Source organism: Cucurbita pepo, chromosome 16 (assembly GCF_057944985.1).
Source record: "Cucurbita pepo subsp. pepo isolate OVF chromosome 16, ASM5794498v1, whole genome shotgun sequence".
Taxonomy (NCBI): Eukaryota; Viridiplantae; Streptophyta; class Magnoliopsida; order Cucurbitales; family Cucurbitaceae; genus Cucurbita; species Cucurbita pepo.
Window position 1 is genome coordinate 12,690,344 of NC_141813.1, and position 18,172 is coordinate 12,708,515.

The 18,172-nt window shown below is 39.6% G+C and overlaps 5 protein-coding genes across 7 annotated transcripts; 2 read left to right on the plus strand and 3 right to left on the minus strand.

Moving 5' to 3' along the window:
• Positions 1 to 489: 489 nt before the first annotated feature.
• Positions 490 to 3,800, minus strand: LOC111777556 (Protein kinase superfamily protein). Its single transcript, XM_023657210.2, has 3 exons — positions 3,262 to 3,800; positions 1,957 to 3,043; positions 490 to 1,426 (listed from the first exon to the last, which is right to left on the minus strand). The coding sequence occupies exons 1-3, from the start codon at positions 3,636 to 3,638 to the stop codon at positions 1,133 to 1,135; spliced, it is 1,758 nt and encodes a 585-aa protein (XP_023512978.2). The 5' UTR covers positions 3,639 to 3,800; the 3' UTR covers positions 490 to 1,132.
• Positions 3,801 to 5,236: 1,436 nt separating this feature from the next.
• Positions 5,237 to 7,462, plus strand: LOC111777559 (UDP-glycosyltransferase 87A1). Its single transcript, XM_023657214.2, has 2 exons — positions 5,237 to 5,898; positions 6,491 to 7,462. The coding sequence occupies exons 1-2, from the start codon at positions 5,406 to 5,408 to the stop codon at positions 7,375 to 7,377; spliced, it is 1,380 nt and encodes a 459-aa protein (XP_023512982.2). The 5' UTR covers positions 5,237 to 5,405; the 3' UTR covers positions 7,378 to 7,462.
• A 136-nt stretch (positions 7,463 to 7,598) lies between these two features.
• LOC111777563 (LOB domain-containing protein 12) lies at positions 7,599 to 9,201 on the minus strand. 3 transcript variants are annotated; one of them, XM_023657221.2, is made up of 3 exons: positions 9,061 to 9,201; positions 7,995 to 8,161; positions 7,599 to 7,910 (listed from the first exon to the last, which is right to left on the minus strand). In XM_023657221.2, the coding sequence occupies exons 1-3, from the start codon at positions 9,092 to 9,094 to the stop codon at positions 7,656 to 7,658; spliced, it is 456 nt and encodes a 151-aa protein (XP_023512989.2). In that variant the 5' UTR covers positions 9,095 to 9,201; the 3' UTR covers positions 7,599 to 7,655. The 3 variants fall into 3 exon arrangements, with proteins under 3 accessions (XP_023512989.2, XP_086974663.1, XP_086974664.1); XM_087118537.1 differs by having other exon boundaries at positions 7,995 to 8,176; XM_087118538.1 differs by having other exon boundaries at positions 7,995 to 8,173; positions 9,061 to 9,198.
• LOC111777558 (O-Glycosyl hydrolases family 17 protein) lies at positions 8,878 to 12,313 on the minus strand. Its single transcript, XM_023657213.2, has 2 exons — positions 11,925 to 12,313; positions 8,878 to 10,292 (listed from the first exon to the last, which is right to left on the minus strand). The coding sequence occupies exons 1-2, from the start codon at positions 12,272 to 12,274 to the stop codon at positions 9,188 to 9,190; spliced, it is 1,455 nt and encodes a 484-aa protein (XP_023512981.2). The 5' UTR covers positions 12,275 to 12,313; the 3' UTR covers positions 8,878 to 9,187.
• Positions 12,314 to 13,000: 687 nt separating this feature from the next.
• On the plus strand, positions 13,001 to 16,714 carry LOC111777560 (Mitochondrial substrate carrier family protein). The gene is made up of 2 exons (XM_023657215.2): positions 13,001 to 14,145; positions 16,288 to 16,714. The coding sequence occupies exons 1-2, from the start codon at positions 13,363 to 13,365 to the stop codon at positions 16,495 to 16,497; spliced, it is 993 nt and encodes a 330-aa protein (XP_023512983.1). The 5' UTR covers positions 13,001 to 13,362; the 3' UTR covers positions 16,498 to 16,714.
• The last annotated feature ends 1,458 nt before the right edge of the window (positions 16,715 to 18,172 follow it).

An 18,172-nucleotide genomic window follows, 5' to 3' on the forward strand; every position in this document is an offset into this window, starting at 1 on the left:
GCCTAAAAAATTGAGGTTTCCAAAAAAATGAACCAAACCGATTAAAGTCAACCAAGATAATAAAAGACATTCAACTAACCAAAGAGTAATTTTAATACGAGTAACATCAAGCATTTCTTAGGTAGACAATCAACCATAATAAATCCAACTAACATGCTTCCAGCTCATTTAAAATTTATTAAAATCATTTTTGTCAAATAAAAATCAATGTAAAAGACGGTTTTAAATGTGATTTTCATACCTATTAAATTTGATTTATCAGCAAAGGTGTCATCGAGATCATGTCAATATATTTTGGCATGACTTTGACACACGGGTCATAATACCATCAAGGGAATTGCATAGATCATGGCAACATGTTTTGGAGTGACTTGAAACACGGGTCACATCAACACTTATGCCCTAAGTCCTTGTTGGTAATTTGACTCATGGAGATCATGTTGATATGCCACCCGTCAAACACAAAATGAACGAACCATGAATCGATCGTAAGTCATAACCTGCCCTGTTCTTTTTCTTCCTCATAAATTCAATAAAGTTGGCATACAAATATTCATATTAACATGTTAGAAATAGAAGAAGCAAGCAACAAAAGTAACTTGTGTGCTCTCTCATATGGTTTTAAAGCATAAAGGTAAGAACTAGGAGAAATCAGACTACCCTTTCTTCGTTGCTACAGATTTGCCACATAAAACCATATCATATAAGATTAAATTTACATTAACCTATTCTGACAGTGATTTAACATTTGGAATCTCTGTAAATATCATTTCTTTCCCTATCTCTACCCCTTCATAGATGGCTAGCTACACAGAATCTGATTCAGTCATACATTAAATTATCTCTTAAGAATCCATTCTCCATCTCATACAATACAGATATGAACTTTCTCTCAAGATCTTTCTTTGTCATCTTCCTGCTTTCAGGGTGGTGGTAACTGAGTAAGAGGGTTGGTCTTCCTATGGTGATATTGGTTTTTTTTTTTTTTTTTTTCTTTATGAGAAGTAGAGGGATTAATATCCTAACAACACAAACTTCTCACATCTACGTTGAAGGCAGAGCATAAGGAACCCTTTACAATAACTTGAGTAGACATTTTGAATTAATTTAGATTAAGAGGAAGATACTTACTTCATTTATGATTGTTATTGTTGGAGTCCAGCAGCATTGATAAAATTTCGGAGAATTGTGGGCGCTTCGATGGGCAATTGTTCCAGCACCTGATCATCAGAGCTTTCAGGGTGGACGGGCAGTCCTTTGGAACATCAGGTCTTAGACCACAAGCAGCTATACCAACTGCCGCCTGCACTGGCGAGTATGCGCCATATGCTGCCTCGCCAGTCACCATCTCCCATATTACCATTCCAAAGCTGTATGCATTGCTCATCCATGTCTCGTTAACACTCTCCGGGTCACCAGCAATAATCTGTGCCAAGCCAGATAGAGCAACAAATAGAATTCAATAAAACCTGTCTCTGTCATTACTCTAAATGATAGTAATGACAATTGGAGATGACATCTAAAGGAATTTCAAATTTCTTGGAAGAAAGGAGCGGTGCTTTAAGATGGCGGGCTCCACAAAGTGGCAACAATTCAAAGTTTCGGCCAAACAGATGGTGCAGTGAAATCTAATCTTAATGGTCTAAAGAAAATGAGAGGTCCTAGACAAATATATATACTGATGGGTAAAGCATTTTCGAAAATGACGGTATGCTATACACACTGGACCAACATGGAGAAAGTGACATAAAGTCTCTTTAATTGGAAAGGGACTCATCCCATGCGGTTTAGGGTAATGAATCCAAAGAGAAATAAATTCATTAAAAAAAAAACGAGTAGATATTGAGCTATTCAGCTAAAAACAAAGAGACATGTGTTTGGTTCTTTTCAATGCATACTATAGTTGAAACTAGCTTTAGATAATACCAGGTGCAATCAGAGTTATAGTGAACGGACCTCGGGAGCTAGCCATCGATACCCATCGGTCTCGTATTCCATTGCCTCGCCTAAATTTCGGCATGCAGTGAGTATGCCCATGTCTCCCAAACAAGCATTGCCGTTCTTATCTAACAAAATTCTCTGTGTGTTAAGATCACGATAAGCAACACCGTGGTCATTTATGAATTTGATCCCTTCTACAACATCAACAGCAATCCTGGTTATTTCTTTCATATGAAGCCTTTTGTTTTTCAGCATCAATTCATGGACTGATCCGCCCTCCATTAGTTTGGTTACCACACACAGGCCATGATTTTCATCAATACAAACACCATAGAACATCAGAATGTTCTTGTGCCCACATGTCATCAGCTCCAACAAGTCCTTTCGGAGCTCAAACTTGTAAGAAACTCCCTTTTCACACCCTTTAATCTTCTCTATAGCAACTCTTCTGCCCTTGTAGACTCCCTTGAACGAGTTGGGTCCAATCTGATCGGTGAATTCAAGATTCTCAGAGCTTAGCAGCCATTTACCCAATTCATGTCCACCAGATTGGACTGTTTGCCATTCATCGACAGCTACAGTAAAGGACGAAGTCGATAATGGCATTTCAATCTGTAAATTTTCGTTCAAATTCGTGTTCTCAAAACCACTTCTGCAATTTTGATCAACAGCATCCTCCTCGATTTCTCTCAGATCTTTCCCCCCAGTGTTACCTTCTTGGCATCCACAAAATCCAAATGGGAGCTTCACTGTATTAGTTTTTGGCTTCTTAATAGCCAATTTAAGAGCATTTTCAACCTTGGATTTGAAGAGTTTCTCCTGAGCATCTAGATTTACAAAAAGGATGACTCCAAGACTAAATTTCTTCTTCTCAAAAATCTGTATTTTCTCACAGCGAATGCCAGCGCTCTCCAACGCTCCAGACATCGCTGACCATGAAACTGAAGAGTTGCAAGCAAACGTGAGCTTTATTGTAGGTTTTTGAACGTCATGATTCGTCACTTCTTGAAATAAGATGGCAGGGTGATCATAAACAGATGCCTGCTCTATCAATTTGATGTGGAGAAAGACATCTTTCATCTCAAACCCCGCCTGAGCATAACTGTTCATAATAGAAAAACAACAGATAATAAAATACAGAATTAAGAGGATTAGAAAATGTTTACGAAACAGATATCTGATCTATCGTCCATTAAGACGCTCAGTTATTAGACTAGCTCCAATCAGTTCGCGATAGTATATATCGTTCTTTTTCAATCCATCTCTGCAGTTAACACGAATTTAAACTTACAACAACACATTACTAATCAGAGTCCATACCTAAGAGGCAATGAATCGTAATGCTTGCGAATATTGGAGACGAGCTTTTCCGGCAACTGACTGCCAGGATAAAGCTGAGTAAGATTCCGCACAACACTCCCCCAGACAGCCTTCTTAGACCCGTCGGTTTTCGTAGGCGAGGGATCGCGAACAGAGTCCAGATTCAAGGAGTTTTTAAGCGACGCTACCGCCTCCGACACGTTCCGACTAAATCTCTGCAACCGTTTCTGCATCGCCGACGACTCCTTCTCTCCGACGGCCAACGAACTCTCCGGCTTGGAGCCTTCCGATCTATCCTGCGTCCTCATCAGCACCTGCTCCACCAAATCCTCATCAGTACTAGCCCTACTCGACCAGCACTCCAATGCCGTCGCCATGGCTCCGCCGTACCAGAGTCCGTTCACTACAACTACATGGAGAAGAACACGATGAAAAACTCCGGCAGATTTGTGAATCGGAGAGTTTTTTTATTTGAAGTTCAGAGCGTGAAAAATGGGTAAAAGGGAAGAGAAGATTGCATTAGATTGTTGTACAGTCTCGAGAGTGGTATTGTTATGGGCGGTCGAGCATTAAATATGTGAGAGCGATAATCCAGTGTACATGAAGTCCATGGAGGTTGATGGTGCACCTCCGATCTGATGTGACGGCGGGGGATCATCATGATGGACTGATGGTGATGTGTATCATTGTGAACGTGATGATGTCTATGGAAGCCACGTGGGACCTTAGGAAATTGATTGTTTGCCTGTGTCGAATTGGTCAATTTTCTCCACGTGGCCTTCTCTTATTGGAGCCGATATTTTAAGTCAAGTAGCCAATACCATGTGAGACGTATGGTCATGCTTTTTAATTATATTGCAATAACAACCCTATAATTATTTATTTTAAAAAATTTATAAAATTATTTCAATAGATTTCTTTCGGTTAGGTCACGCCCGGTCCCTTAACCTTAATAAAAAAAATTTAAGCTCATGTTAACCGATATTGTTCTCTTTAGGCTTTACCTTTCAACTTACTTTCAAGTTTAAAAACATTTATCAAATAAGAGTTTCCACAGTTTTATAAAGAATGTTTCGTTCCCCGTCTCCAACTGATGTGGAATCTTACACCTTTCCATCCCCATCTCTCGACAAGTTTGATATCGTCATTGCTACATCTTTAACGAACTAAACTATTCTTTGCTTCCGATGAACTATGTTGTCGCCCCTCCCAAACCCGTCATTTTCCTATAATTTTTAAATGTGGTATATAACTACTCGAATTTTAGCTATAAAGTAATGAAAAGGGTAAAGACAACCAAAAGCATGTGAAATTACCAAAATAATTACCACCTATAGACCCAATCACGAATAAAATATACATATATAAAAAAAAGAAAAAAAAGAAAAAAGCCCTATAATTAATCATAAATATCAAAGTGAGTAGGGTAAAAATTTAAAAGTCCAGTAAAATTGATTAGGGTTAAAATTAAAAGGTTTAGTGTTTAAAGTAATAAAAGTTTAGATTAAAAGTAACTTTATTTTTATTAAAATTTTTATTTTTTAATTTTTAATTTTCTATCTATTTGATAAATTTAAAAAAATTTAAAAATAAACTGATAAAATTATAAATAATAAAAAAAAGATTAGAATTTAATTAAATATTAAAAATAAAAACTGGACCAAGAAAAACCATGTGGGGATGTCGTGTCTGAAACATGGTCCACATTTTTCGCTTAATGTTATTCCCATGGCGAAATCATGGCCGTCGGTGGAGGGCGATCATGGGGAGAGAAGGGGGGGCATATTCCAATGCGGTCGGTTGCAAATTGGGCCCCAGCCGAACTTGATTTTTCTAATCATATGTCAGCATCAACGGCAGTCCCCGTCGTGGAGTTGGGCCTTTTTTGGGCCGGATGGGCCCACTTCAGGCCTAAATTAAAAGAAGTTAAAATGTCTCGACGCAGCTCAACACGTGTTCGAATTTATGAAATTCATACAATTGTTACCTAATATTTTTACCTATCAATTTTCACCGCGGTATTTACAGAACTATTTTTACGGTTGTTGGGTAAATGTAATATTTAGGCACCGTTACCGTTATCCTTATCCGACCGACCCTTTTTCTTCCTCCACATTCCACACTTCCATTTTGGTTCCCTGAAAATGGCTCCGACCACTTCTTCAACACGGCGGCTCACCCACCTCGCCGCCGTACCCTACCCTGGCAGAGGCCATATCAACGCCCTCATGAACCTCTGCAAGCTCCTCTCTCTCAAAAATCCCGGCGTTCTCATCTCCTTCATCGTCACCGACGAGTGGCGCACCTTCCTCGCCGCCGTTCCCAAACCCCAAAACATCCAATTCCTTACTTTCCCGAACGTTATCCCCTCTGAGCTCGGCCGCGCCGACGACTTCCCCGGTTTCTTCCGATCAGTCAACACCGTAATGGAGGCTCCCGTTCAGAATCTACTCACCCACCTCCACCCGCCGCCGGTGGTCATCGTCGCCGATTGTTTCCTTACGTGGGCGGTCCGGTTGGGTAACCGCCTCAATATTCCGGTGGCTTCATTCTGGCCCATGTCGGCTACAGTTCTCTCCATATATTACCATTTCGACCTTTTGAAGGAAAATGGCCATTTCCCAGCTGACCTCTCAGGTACTCCAAAATTTTCTCCTTATTGAATTTGTTATTGTTAAAAATCACGACTCTCCACCATAACATGATATTCTCCACTTTTAAGCATAAAATCTCAATCGTCCAACAAAGTATACTATAGAGTCTACACTAAGGCCTATATAGCCCTCAAATAGCATTCCCTTAATCGTGATTCGACTCTTTTATCCAGTAGAAATCACGACTCTCCATCATACCATGATATTCTCCCCTTTAAGCATAAAATTTCAGCTTCCCAACAATTCTCTCGTCAAACAAACTATAGTATAGAGTCTCCACTAAAGCTTATATAGCTCTCAAATAGCCTTCTCTTAATCGTGGCTCGACTATTTTCTCTGGAGCCCTCGAACAAAATACACCATTTGATCGACACTTGAGTGAGGGACTACACCTAACTCTCAATTCTCAATGTCTGAACATAATCTATCTCAATTCTCAATGTCCAGTTTTGAACATAATCTATAGGCACATTTATTTTATTATTATTATTATTTATTTTATTATTTTATTATTTTTTTTTAATTTATTTAATTTTTTTTTTTGACAAAAAATGTGTTGTTTTTTTGTTACTTAGAGCGTGGTGGAGAGATTGTCGATTACATTCCCGGAGTTTCCGAGACTCGTCTTGCCGATCTTCCCACTTTCTTCTCCGGCGATGGCCGGAAAGTCATCGATTTAACATTAGAAGCGGCGCGTTCTATTGACAAAGCCCAATTTCTCATCTCCACCTCTGTTTACGAGCTCGAATCCTCTGTAATCGATGTTTTGAAACAGAAATTTCCCTTCCCAGTTTACACGGTCGGGCCCTGTACACCATATTTCGAGCTTGGAAGCTCGGCCCCAAACGGCGGCGGCGGCGGCGGCACAAACAACTATCTCCGGTGGCTAGACTCCCAATCAGAAGGCTCTGTTCTGTACGTTTCGCAGGGGAGCTTTCTTTCAGTTTCGAGTGCCCAAATGGACGAGATCGTCGCTGGCGTGAAAGCCAGCGGCGTCCGGTTTTTATGGGTGGCGCGTCGGGACGACGGTCGGTTGAAAGGCGTGGATGAGGAAGCTGGGATGGTGGTTGAATGGTGCGAGCAATTGAGGGTTCTGTGCCACAGCGCCGTCGGGGGGTTTTGGACTCACGGCGGATGGAACTCGACTCTGGAAGGGGTTTTCGCCGGCGTTCCGATGCTGACATGGCCGATATTCTGCGACCAAGTTCCGAACAGTAAGAAGATTGTGGAGGACTGGAAAATTGGGGTCCGATTTGAAGCAGTTGGGGGTAGGAATTTGGTGACGAAAGTGGAGATTGCTGAGTTTGTTACGAGATTTATGAACTCAGAGAGCGTTGAAGGAAGGGCGATGAGGAAAAATGTGATGAAATTCCGAGAGAGTTGCCGTCGAGCGGCGGCGGAAGATGGTTCTTCCGATGCCAATATTGATGCATTTCTCAACCAGATTTCCACCTCTTTATGATTTAATCTGATTATTTATTTTTGGCAATTATATATAATAAAAATAAAAATAAAAATAAAAAAGTGCATACGACGAGCCTTTCACATGTTTTTCAAATTTTTATTGTTGAATTTATTTTTTTCCAATTTTTTTTTTCCATATATATATATATATAAAGTGGAGTAGGGTTGGAGCTTAGGGAGAATATAATCTCCATTTTCACTCCTATCTAGCCGATCACAAGGTAAAAAGAACGATCGTTACTCACTTGAGCTTTGAGTACTCACGAGTGATCAAACTTAATTACTTGAATGTTCAAACATGTAACTCTGATCCATTTGGGTCATCGGGAATGTCATTGGAGCCACAGGTTGTTGCATTTGAAAGCTTAAGATCTCCGCCTGTACTTCTGCTAGTTGCATTTCCAATTGGGACACTTCATTTTGCAGAAATGAGATTATTCCTACACATCCATACACGGGATCTCGCATTCTAGCATTTGCTTCATATACTATACTACTCACAGTGTCCGCTCTCTGATCAATTGAGACCTTCTAAATAAGATTAATACACCATTTACAATATGAATAAGCAATCATACGGTTAAAAACTAAAAATGTTAGAAGTTCGAGCCAGACCTGCAACATTTTGCTGACGTTGCTGGCGCCGAAGATCTTATGAACAATGGCGAACTTGAGAGGGTCATTGGGAGGGAAATATGGGGCAAAAATGCAGTCCTTTGTGCAGCGCCGCCGTAGCAATTTGCAGGAGGCGCATGGCGATGAACTGGCTTCCATTAATACTACTACACAATAATCTTCTTTTATGCATCAAATTTCACTAACTCAGCTTGATTTCTTGTGGATTAAATCAATAGGTTTTCATGAAATAGAAAGAAGAAGAATGTAATTTGGTTTCTCTGTTCTTATTTAGGTAAGAACATTATCAAGTAATCTCATATATAAGATCGAATAAAAACGAAGCAAATAAAGCAAGAAAATAAGAAACTCATTGAAAGCATGAGCTTGACTAATGAACACCTAGGAAAATAGGAATGAAAGAACACGCTTAGAGCGTAAAAAATATTAACTTAATCAATCACATTTTTTTCGATTTGAGTTGAGCCACATAAAAGACATTGAAATCGTCTTTTTGAAGCTCTACACTTCTAAAACGAACATACAAACGGGTTTGTTAATAAAATATTAACATGCTTACGTATTAGAACATGTTTCAAATTTCAAACAATACATTCTAGGGAGAAGAAAAAACTCGACAATCAAGACCGTGTAGCTTCGAAAGACTTACAAAACCACATGGCCAGTTCATACGTTTGATAATTATTTGATTTTTTGTTTAGAGCGATAATAGCTGGAATAGAGAAGCAGTTTCTAGCAGAAACCTAGAAATTGAGTTGTTTGAACTAACTGATAGTTGAATTCCTAGATCCAATGGCTAATGATCTGAACAAAATCTTGTCAATTATATATAGTGAGAGCAGAGAAAATTGGGGCCATGTGATAAGGTAAATGGGAATCTGTGTTCTTGTTAGACAATTATAGCCAGAGGGTTCTTCAGTTCATGCGAGATTCTCTAACCTCAAAAAGCATTAGACAAAGTTAGCATCATGTTCTAGATATACATGGAAAATATACTTACTTTTCCCGACTTGAATCGGAACCAAAATGGAGAAAGGAAGCATACCATGAAATCTGGAGGTAGAGAGCCGTCTCCTCATTTGAAGATAATGGTTGATCCTGGAAAACGACTCGTTTCTTAGATCTCGAACCTGTGATACAGCGTACAGGAAAGTCACATTGGTCTATTGGAGTTAAACCAGTTGAGATAGCCAAAAGAGTGCTGATAATGATATTGTCTTCAGAAGAGAGGAAGCATCAAGTGAATGAGAATTCGAAGTTCGAATTTGAACAGGAAATCTGCAGTTACTGTTCGATGGATCGACCGTTGTGATAAGGGCCAACCCTCCGAAGTCACAACTGTCTGCTCTTTGATCATTCTGCTGATAGTAGCTATTGAATGCATAAGAAATATTACCAGGCCAAACAATATCAGAGCAAGATGCGCCCGGAACGAGCGCAGTACAGTCAGCGACCGAACATGCCTCTAAAGCACTGGCACTTGCATTAGATAAATCTTTGTTGTTGTTGAGAACACACCATTTGGGGGAGAGGTACTCAACATTTTGGGCGTTCACAAGGCTTTTTGTGCCCTGACCGAAGTTTAGGTGGTACTTAGCTTGACCATCAAAAGTGAACACTCCCCAGTGTCTCTCAAATGGCCCAGTGGATATATTTCTCTGATCTTCGTCTAATAGGCTTAAGATATAAGTCTCGAGTGGTGGACGACGAGGTCGTAGGGGGGTTCCTGATTTGCTGTGGATGAAATCCATCAAGCCTTTCATAAACGTTTCAGCTGTTGATGAGTTAGCATTCCCTGCTCCATCAGTAGGCCACCCAATCTGTGCCACAACTATATCAACCATCGAAAACCCGATCTTCGATAAAGCTGCAACTAAGGTATCATAGCTTAATTCAAAGGTGTTTTTGTAAGTTCTACGGCTATCGTTATGGGGGCGTGCTGTTTCCTTGAAGAGGGTAAAGTCGAGAGAAATATTCTTGTTTTGACGCAGACTTAAGTATGGAGAAATGGTTGCAAAGAAAGGTGATCTGTGCGTGGTAAGAAATGTTAGGAGCTGGATCATTGTTTTGTTCAATTCAGGTCGAAAGTGTCCCTTCGAAGGAAGGCCAGATTCAGACATAAACGCGTCGTAACTGCACGGGACTACAACTTTTATCCTACTCTCCAAGTTTACTTTGGCTATAGCTCCCTGGATGTTGGCGACTGCTCCCATGACATACGGATGATACTGATCCCCATAAGTTTGAAGAAATGGTTCATCTCCAACTGCTATGTATCTGCAAACATCATAGCAAGCACAAGAGAGAAAATGATACACATTCCAATCGAAAGGATATTAAAAAGTTTGGAGCTTCGTAGCTTTAGAGAGAGACAGAAATCATTTGCTGATATGATATTGATCACCAATCTAAGACCTAAATTTATCCAAAAATTTCTTAGTTATCACTTAGCTGAGTAGAACTGACCGATTGCTAGAAGGTCAATAAGATGTTAGCTCAATCAATCTAAAAAAAGCAAGCAATTGGTTGCTCTAACCTCAAAAGTGAGAGGGTAACGTTTGACATTCATGACAACAATAATAACTCAAGAACTAACTCAAGAACTAACTCAATAACTAACTCAATAACTCAAGAATTGTATTGTCCTCTTTGGGATTTCCCTCTTCCTCTTCCCCTCAAGGTTTTAAAATGCGTCTCCTAGGGAGAGGTTTGCACGCCCTTATAAGTAATGCTTCGTTTTTCTCTCCAACTAATGTGAGATCTCACAATCCACCCCCTTGGGGGCTAGCGTCCTCGTTGGCACACTGCCCAATACTTTACTTGGTTATGATATCATTTGTAACTACCCAAGCTCACTGCTAGTAGATATTGTCCACTTTGGCCCGTTACGTATCAATGTCAACCTCACCGTTTTAAAACGCATTTACTAGGGAGAGGTTTTTACACCCTATGTTTCGTTTTTCTCTCCAACCGATGTGGGACCTCACCGCTAGTAGATATTTCTCTTTGGGCTTTCCTTCTTGGGCTTCTCCTTAAAACACATCTTCTAGAGAGAGGTTTCTACACCCTTATAAGGAATGCTTCATTTCCGTCTCCAACTATTGTGAGACCTCACAAACTGTGTCCTAAAAACCTTCTGAGAGAGGAAAAAAATGGGAAACAGTCGGTATTTCCTCTCTCCGAACAAGCAACAAGCCCCCAAAAATGTACCCTCAAACTCCATCTCACTAGAAAAATGGCGTGGTATGTCCATTTCCTGGCATTTCACTAGAACAAGCAACAAGCCATTTTTGGGGGCTGGACAGTCCATTTCCTGGCATCTCACTAGAAAAATGGCGTGGAATACATTGTCTAATTTAGCGACGCACCCACCACAAAACAGAGTATAACCAGAAGAAAACTCCCACCCACCCCCCAGCATGTGAAATTATGAATATTAGCATTAATTACACAGGGAACATCAACAACATTATTGAAATTGCTCGAGACACTCTTTCTAAATTTAGGGTTAAGAATTTATTTCTTAGTTCAAGATCTCTCGCTGAATTGAATTGGAGATATAGAAGACTTGTTCTTCCCATCATGAACATGGGCCAAAATTATGTACTTCGGTTTGGTAGCCATTAATTTCCTAAGCTATTAGTCTATTGCCGATATCTACCGTCATTGATTGTGCAACCTTTGAAATAGGACATATAAATTGTAGGAGAAAATTAAACAAACAGACACGAACACTGTTCGTAATAAATTCAGTCTTCAATCGAAGCGTTGTTAATAGCCATTCGAGCTAATGCTCAATACGGAATAAATTCATCAGAATGAAACAAATCTACATGCTCAAACTTCGAAGAAACCTAAATCAGAATGAACCAGATGATCAAGAGCAAGAGATAGAGTTAAAAACCGTACTCGATTCGAACACCGCCTGCGCCGCCGGAGAGATACCTAGTGACATTATCATGAACCCAACTTTCGGCAGCTTTTCTGGAAGAGTTTAAGATTTTGAGCATGAGATTGGGAATGCCGACGGTGACTTGAACATTGGAGCCAGATAAGGCCTGAAGAACGAGGGGATTGGGATCGAGAAGCTTGATTTTGGTGATGTTGTTGGAGTTCAAGAGGTCCACAACCTTGACCGGGGGAAGAGGGTGGGACGCCGCCGTGCCCCAGTTGAATCCGACGGCTGAGGCCGGAGAAAAGCTTAGGGCGGAGAGATTAATGAAGAAGAAGAAGAAAATGAGGCAAAGATTCGGAGGCATTACTGAAGAGAGAGAGAGAGACAGAGAAATGTAGAATGTCGGAGAGGGAAAAGGGTTTTTGATGGGTTTTTAAAAGTGAACAGATTTTTATTTTTTATTTTTTATTTTTTATTTTTTTGGAGAATTTTAGGATTTTTTTTATTAATTAATAAATCAAACCATCAACTTTAAAAAAATTGCAAACTCAACCCAAATATTTTGAGAATTAAATTCCTGACCCCTAATTTTTGTTACATTTTCAAATTAACTTTCTATACATTAAATTATTTTTTATAAAATTTCTATACTTACAGATAGAACAAATGTTAAAATATACTTTATTAATTAAATTTAAAATATGTATAATATAGGTATAAAATAAAACTTTAAACCGCTTGCTCGACCCAAAACTCTTTCGTATTTATGAAAATGACCCGAGTGAACTCGTAAAAAATATTTACATTAAAAAATTATATATAAATTTCATTAATTCTCCAATTAAATATTAATTTAATAGCATTTTTTTCGTATTTAATTGAGAAAATTTTAAGCGGTATATATTTTTATATATCATGTCAATTACCGTTTAGGCTCATTGTGTAAATGGGCCTTGATGGGTGAACCTAAAGGCCCAATTTTAAGATAGTGGGCCTCGATGGCGGGATAATGGGCCTAAGGGCCCAATTGAAGAAAGCGCGCGACGTCAAAAGTTAGGAATGAGACAGTAAAATTATCAATTCGTTTCTGTCAAAATATACAAAGCCCTAATTTCTAGAATCCTAATGACCCGCCAATGCTACCGCCAAAATTATCTACTGATTTCGTTTTCTTCTTCTTCGTCTTCACCTTCGCTCGACCAATTTAGCAGTCCCAGAAATTCAGTTTCGCCGTTTCGTTTGCCCAATTGGCCGTTTGGATGAAGATAGGGTTCAATCGATCTCCCATTTTGTTGGAAATTGGATTGGTTTATGACTATACTCCGAACTGATTGTTCTCTCGCTGGAAAGTTTGAATTACCTTATGTTTGTTGTAGTTAAGTCGATTTCCATGTTAGCAACTCGGTTGTTTTAAGAATTTTCTGCAAATTTTCAACTTGGGGTTCGTATTCAATGGCCACCGAGGCGACCGAAGCCTCGGCTAAGTTGAAGAGTCCGGATTTTCGCCCGGTACCGTCGCCTCCAGATTTCCATCCCGAGATTCTGGTCTCAGCTCATGATGGTCTTCGGTTCTGGCAGTTCATGATTGCTGGTTCAATCGCTGGGTCTGTTGAGCATATGGCTATGTTTCCGGTTGATACAGTCAAGACCCATATGCAAGCCCTTGGTTCTTGTCCAATTAAATCTGTTGGAGTTCGACAAGCGCTTCGGTCAATTTTGAAGACAGAGGGACCTGCTGGTTTTTATCGTGGTATTGGTGCTATGGGTCTTGGAGCTGGACCTGCACATGCTGTGTATTTTACAGTCTACGAGGATTGTAAGAAGTTTTTCTCTGGTGGGGATCCTAATAATTCTGTTGCCCACGCTGCTTCTGGCGTCTGTGCAACGGTGGCGAGTGACGCTGTTTTTACACCGATGGATATGGTTAAACAGAGGCTGCAGCTGAGTAATAGTCCCTACAAGGGGGTTTTGGATTGTGTCACAAGGGTCCTCAGAGACGAGGGGTTTAAAGCATTTTACGCATCATATAGAACTACAGTGTTAATGAATGCTCCATTTACTGCTGTGCATTTTGCTACTTATGAAGCTGCAAAGAGAGGTTTGCTGGAGGTTTCGCCAGAGATTGTAAATAATGAACAGTGGATCGTTCATGCGACGGCAGGAGCTGCTGCTGGAGCCTCAGCTGCATTTGTTACAACGCCGCTTGATGTGGTTAAGACTCAACTACAATGTCAGGTACCCCATTTAATAGTTTGGTCGTAGACTCTGCAAATTTTGTCCAGATTCCTTGCCGGAAGATTTTAGCCATAAGTGTAGATCCCCATGGTTGGGAGGAAAACGAAGCATAATTTATAAGGGTGTGAGAACCTCCCCTAGCAGTGTTTATAGGGAAAGCCTAAAGAGACAATATCTACTAGCGGTGAGCTTAAGCTATTACAAATGGCATCAAAGTCAGACACGGGGCGATGTGCCAGCAAGGAGCTTAAGTCCCGAAGGGGGTGGACATGAGGCGGTGTGCCAGCAAGGCTGCTGGGTCCTTAAGGGGGTGGATTGGGGTCCCACATTGATTAGAGAAGGGAACGAGTGCCAGCGTGGACTTTGGGCCTCGAAGGGGTGGATTGTGAGATCCACATCGATTGGAGAGGAGAACAAAGCATTCTTTACAAGGGTGTGGAAACTTCTTCCTATCATACGCGTTTTAAAAATCTTGAGGAGAAGTTTGACAATATTTGTTAGCGGCAATAGAATGTATTTTTAGAGGTAGATTAAGGTCATTTTTTGGGGTGCTTTTGTCATGCCAAAAGAACTTTCTACTTGAAAATTTAAATTTCCAAAGCACTTGTTGGGCCAAGGTTCTTTGAGTGATTGGCCGAGAAGCGATAAGTACTAGTACCTAGCATCAAAATGTTCTGTCATTAAGCATTTTTTTTACCAGTGCTTATAATTAGAGACCCCTAAGTGGAGGCCTCATTGGCTGAGGCTCGCAATCTCTTAACACCTACCCAAGATTGCTGGTTCAAATCTGCAAGTGAACTTATTAAGGAAAAACTTTGGTGTCTCCAATGTCTGCACAAGGGGCAGGTGCGAATTTTGAAAAGAGAAGTGCTTGTAATTAGAATACTTTTGCTCTTATTCCGGAAGCTCTACCTAACAACATTCTAAAGCTAAGAATGGTTATGTTCTTAGGGGACAAAGGCAAGAGAAGAAAAAACATGATGTAATTGCAACGAAACATTCCTTATAAGGGTGTTGAAATCTCTCCCTAGGAGACGCGTTTTAAAAACATTGAGGAGAAGCCCGAAAGTGAAAGTCCAAAGAGGACAATATGCTTGCGGTGGACTTGGACTGTTACAACCTGAGACCCCGAAAGGGACGGGAAAATGCCAGAAAAAGTTCATAACTAAAAGTTAAAATTATATCAGCTAACATGGTTCGAAAGAATAGCGTTGAAGGTCCAGAGAGTAACTGAGGGTCGATAATTGTTGACAGGGAATGGGGGAGGAAAAATATGCCATTACCCTTTTTCTTTAAACTCTTTTTCCAGAGTTCTCCTATTTATTATATAATAATTATCTGAATATCAAATTATTCTGAACAAGGAAGAGTCAGGGATGGATAGCAGAATCCATTTCCGAACCCAAGATCATCGTCTTACCGGTCTATATAAATCTGTGAAGGTTTTGTGAACAGAAATTGACTGTGTACTATGTGTTCTGTGAATTAAACAACAATCATTATCTCAATTTGTTTAGTCCATACCTACCACCTTCTTCTGTTGTTAAACATCCAAGAATTTGTCAATTTTGTATATGTTAGTTTATCTTTTGATGGACCCTGCTTGGTTGGCTATCTCTCTCTCAGGAATCTTTCAGTTCACCTTTCTTATGGAACAAGTGGAGTCTTTTGATAGTCTGGTCTTCTCTAATCCCTATATCTAAGACGTTTTGATAACTATTCATGCTTCGTTCGCACCCCCAAAAGGATTTCTTCTTTTCCTTGGAATATTATAGGATGTACCTGTCTACTTTGTTCGTCACGAAAAAATCGAAAAGTACTACAAATATAGTGAACTCTGCTACAGGTTACATGTTAATTGAAAGGAGAACAGACGATATAGATTATTTTAGTTTTTTAGTGATAAGAAATGTATGAACTGTATAATTTAAGTTCTTGTTATATTGATATGGCAGCATGATATGAATGCTTCATGAACATGTAGAGGATGCATGATCAACTGAAGTATGCATAAAAATGGAATGTGTTAAGGATTGTACGATGCTTATGGAGCAGAAGCAGGCTCAATTTTACATGCTAAATTACCTGCTACTACCGCTGGATTCATAGCCTAACCTTAAATTCACATTTGTGGATCCCCAGGGTGTATGTGGCTGCGATAGATTCAAAAGCGGGTCGATAGAAGACGTCGTTAGGACAATACTCAAGAAGGACGGATATCGAGGGCTTATGAGGGGATGGGTTCCGAGGATGCTCTTTCACGCTCCGGCTGCTGCTATTTGCTGGTCGACATACGAAGCGATAAAATCTGTGTTCCAAGAGCTCAATGGCAGCAGTGACGAAATGACATGAAAATAGGAAGCAGAGAGGAGCGGGTGATATTCTTTCTTCTTTTACTCTATCCCTTTCCCTTTTTTGTTGGAGCTGTGTAGAATTTTGCAGGAGGGATTTGTCTCAAAGGGCGAATGCTACCACTTATAGTCAAAGGAGTACGGTATCAAATTTAACTTATAATTTGTATTCTACACGTTGCTGATGGTTCTAATAATGTCGTATATAAATTTTTTCATCTGCTGGCTTTAGATTTGTTTTATTTAGAGTCGCCGGTGCTATATTAGATTCTTGCTAATAGATATTATCAGTTTTGGTTCGTTACGTATCGTCGTTAGTCTCACGGTTTAAAAATGCGATTATTAGAGAGGTGTTTTCCACTTCAACCGATGTGGGATCTCATAATTCACTTTTTTGGAGGCTAGCGTTTTTTTGTTGGCATATTGCTCGGTGTCTGCATTTAAATACCATTTGTAACATTACAAGTTCACTGCTAATAGATATTATCAGTTTTGGTTCGTTACATATCATCGTTAGCCTCACGGTTTAAAAATGCAATTAGTAGAGAGGTTTCCACTCTTCAACTGATGTGGGATCTCATAATCCACCCCCTTGGAGTTAGTGTTCTTTGTTGGCACAATGCTCGGTGTCTGGATCTAATACCATTTGTAATATTACAAGTTCACTGCTAAAAGATATTATTAGTTTTGGTTCGTTACGTATCGTCGTTAGCCTCACGATTTAAAAATGCAATTATTAGAGAGGTTTCCACTCTTCAACCGATGTGATCCCCCTTGAGGGTCAGTGTTTTTTGTTGGCACAATGCTCAGTGTTTGGATCTAATACCATTAGTAACATTACATGTTCACTTTTAATAGATATTATCAGTTTTGGTTCGTTGTTAGTCTCATAGTTTAAAAATGTGAATATTAGAGAGGTTTTCACTCTCTAACCGACGTGGGATCTCATAATCCACTTCTTTGGAGGCCTACGTTTTTTGTTGGCACATTGCTCGGTGTTTGGATCTAAATACCATTTGTAACATTACAAGTTCACTGCTAATAGATATTATCAATTTTGGTTCGTTACGTATTGTTGTTAGTCTCACGATTTAAAAATGCAATTATTAGAGAGGTTTCCACTCTAACAGATGTGGGATCTTATAATCCACCTCTTTGGGGGCCAGCGTTTTTTGTTGGCACACTGCTCGATGTCTGGATCTGATACCATTTGTAACATTACAAGTTCTATTGTTCATTTTGTTACGTCAATTTTGGCGTGTTACGTATGATTGTTTTTTTACACATTTATAAGACATGTTTTTTTACTCTCTCGAACTAAGATCTCGTGCAAAATGTTTCTCTAAAGGGTATGTAATATTTAATATTATTGGTTGAGTAAGTATAATTAATGTAAAGATTATTAAGTAATGATGATAATTTTGACTAATTAATCAGATTCCAAAAAGCGTAACTCTCCATTAACGCATTAATGTTGGGTTAGTGAAGAGCATTCAATTGAAATTTGGTGCCCATAAAGTCCTTTGACCCGCCATAAAGTTTATTCCCTTAATAAATATATTAATTTATATATTTTCCTTCCATCCGACGGCCACCATCCAATCTCCCCAACTCCAACGGCCCACATTCCTCAAGATCGTAGTCGGCAAGCGTATTTAATATTTATTTCTTTTTTA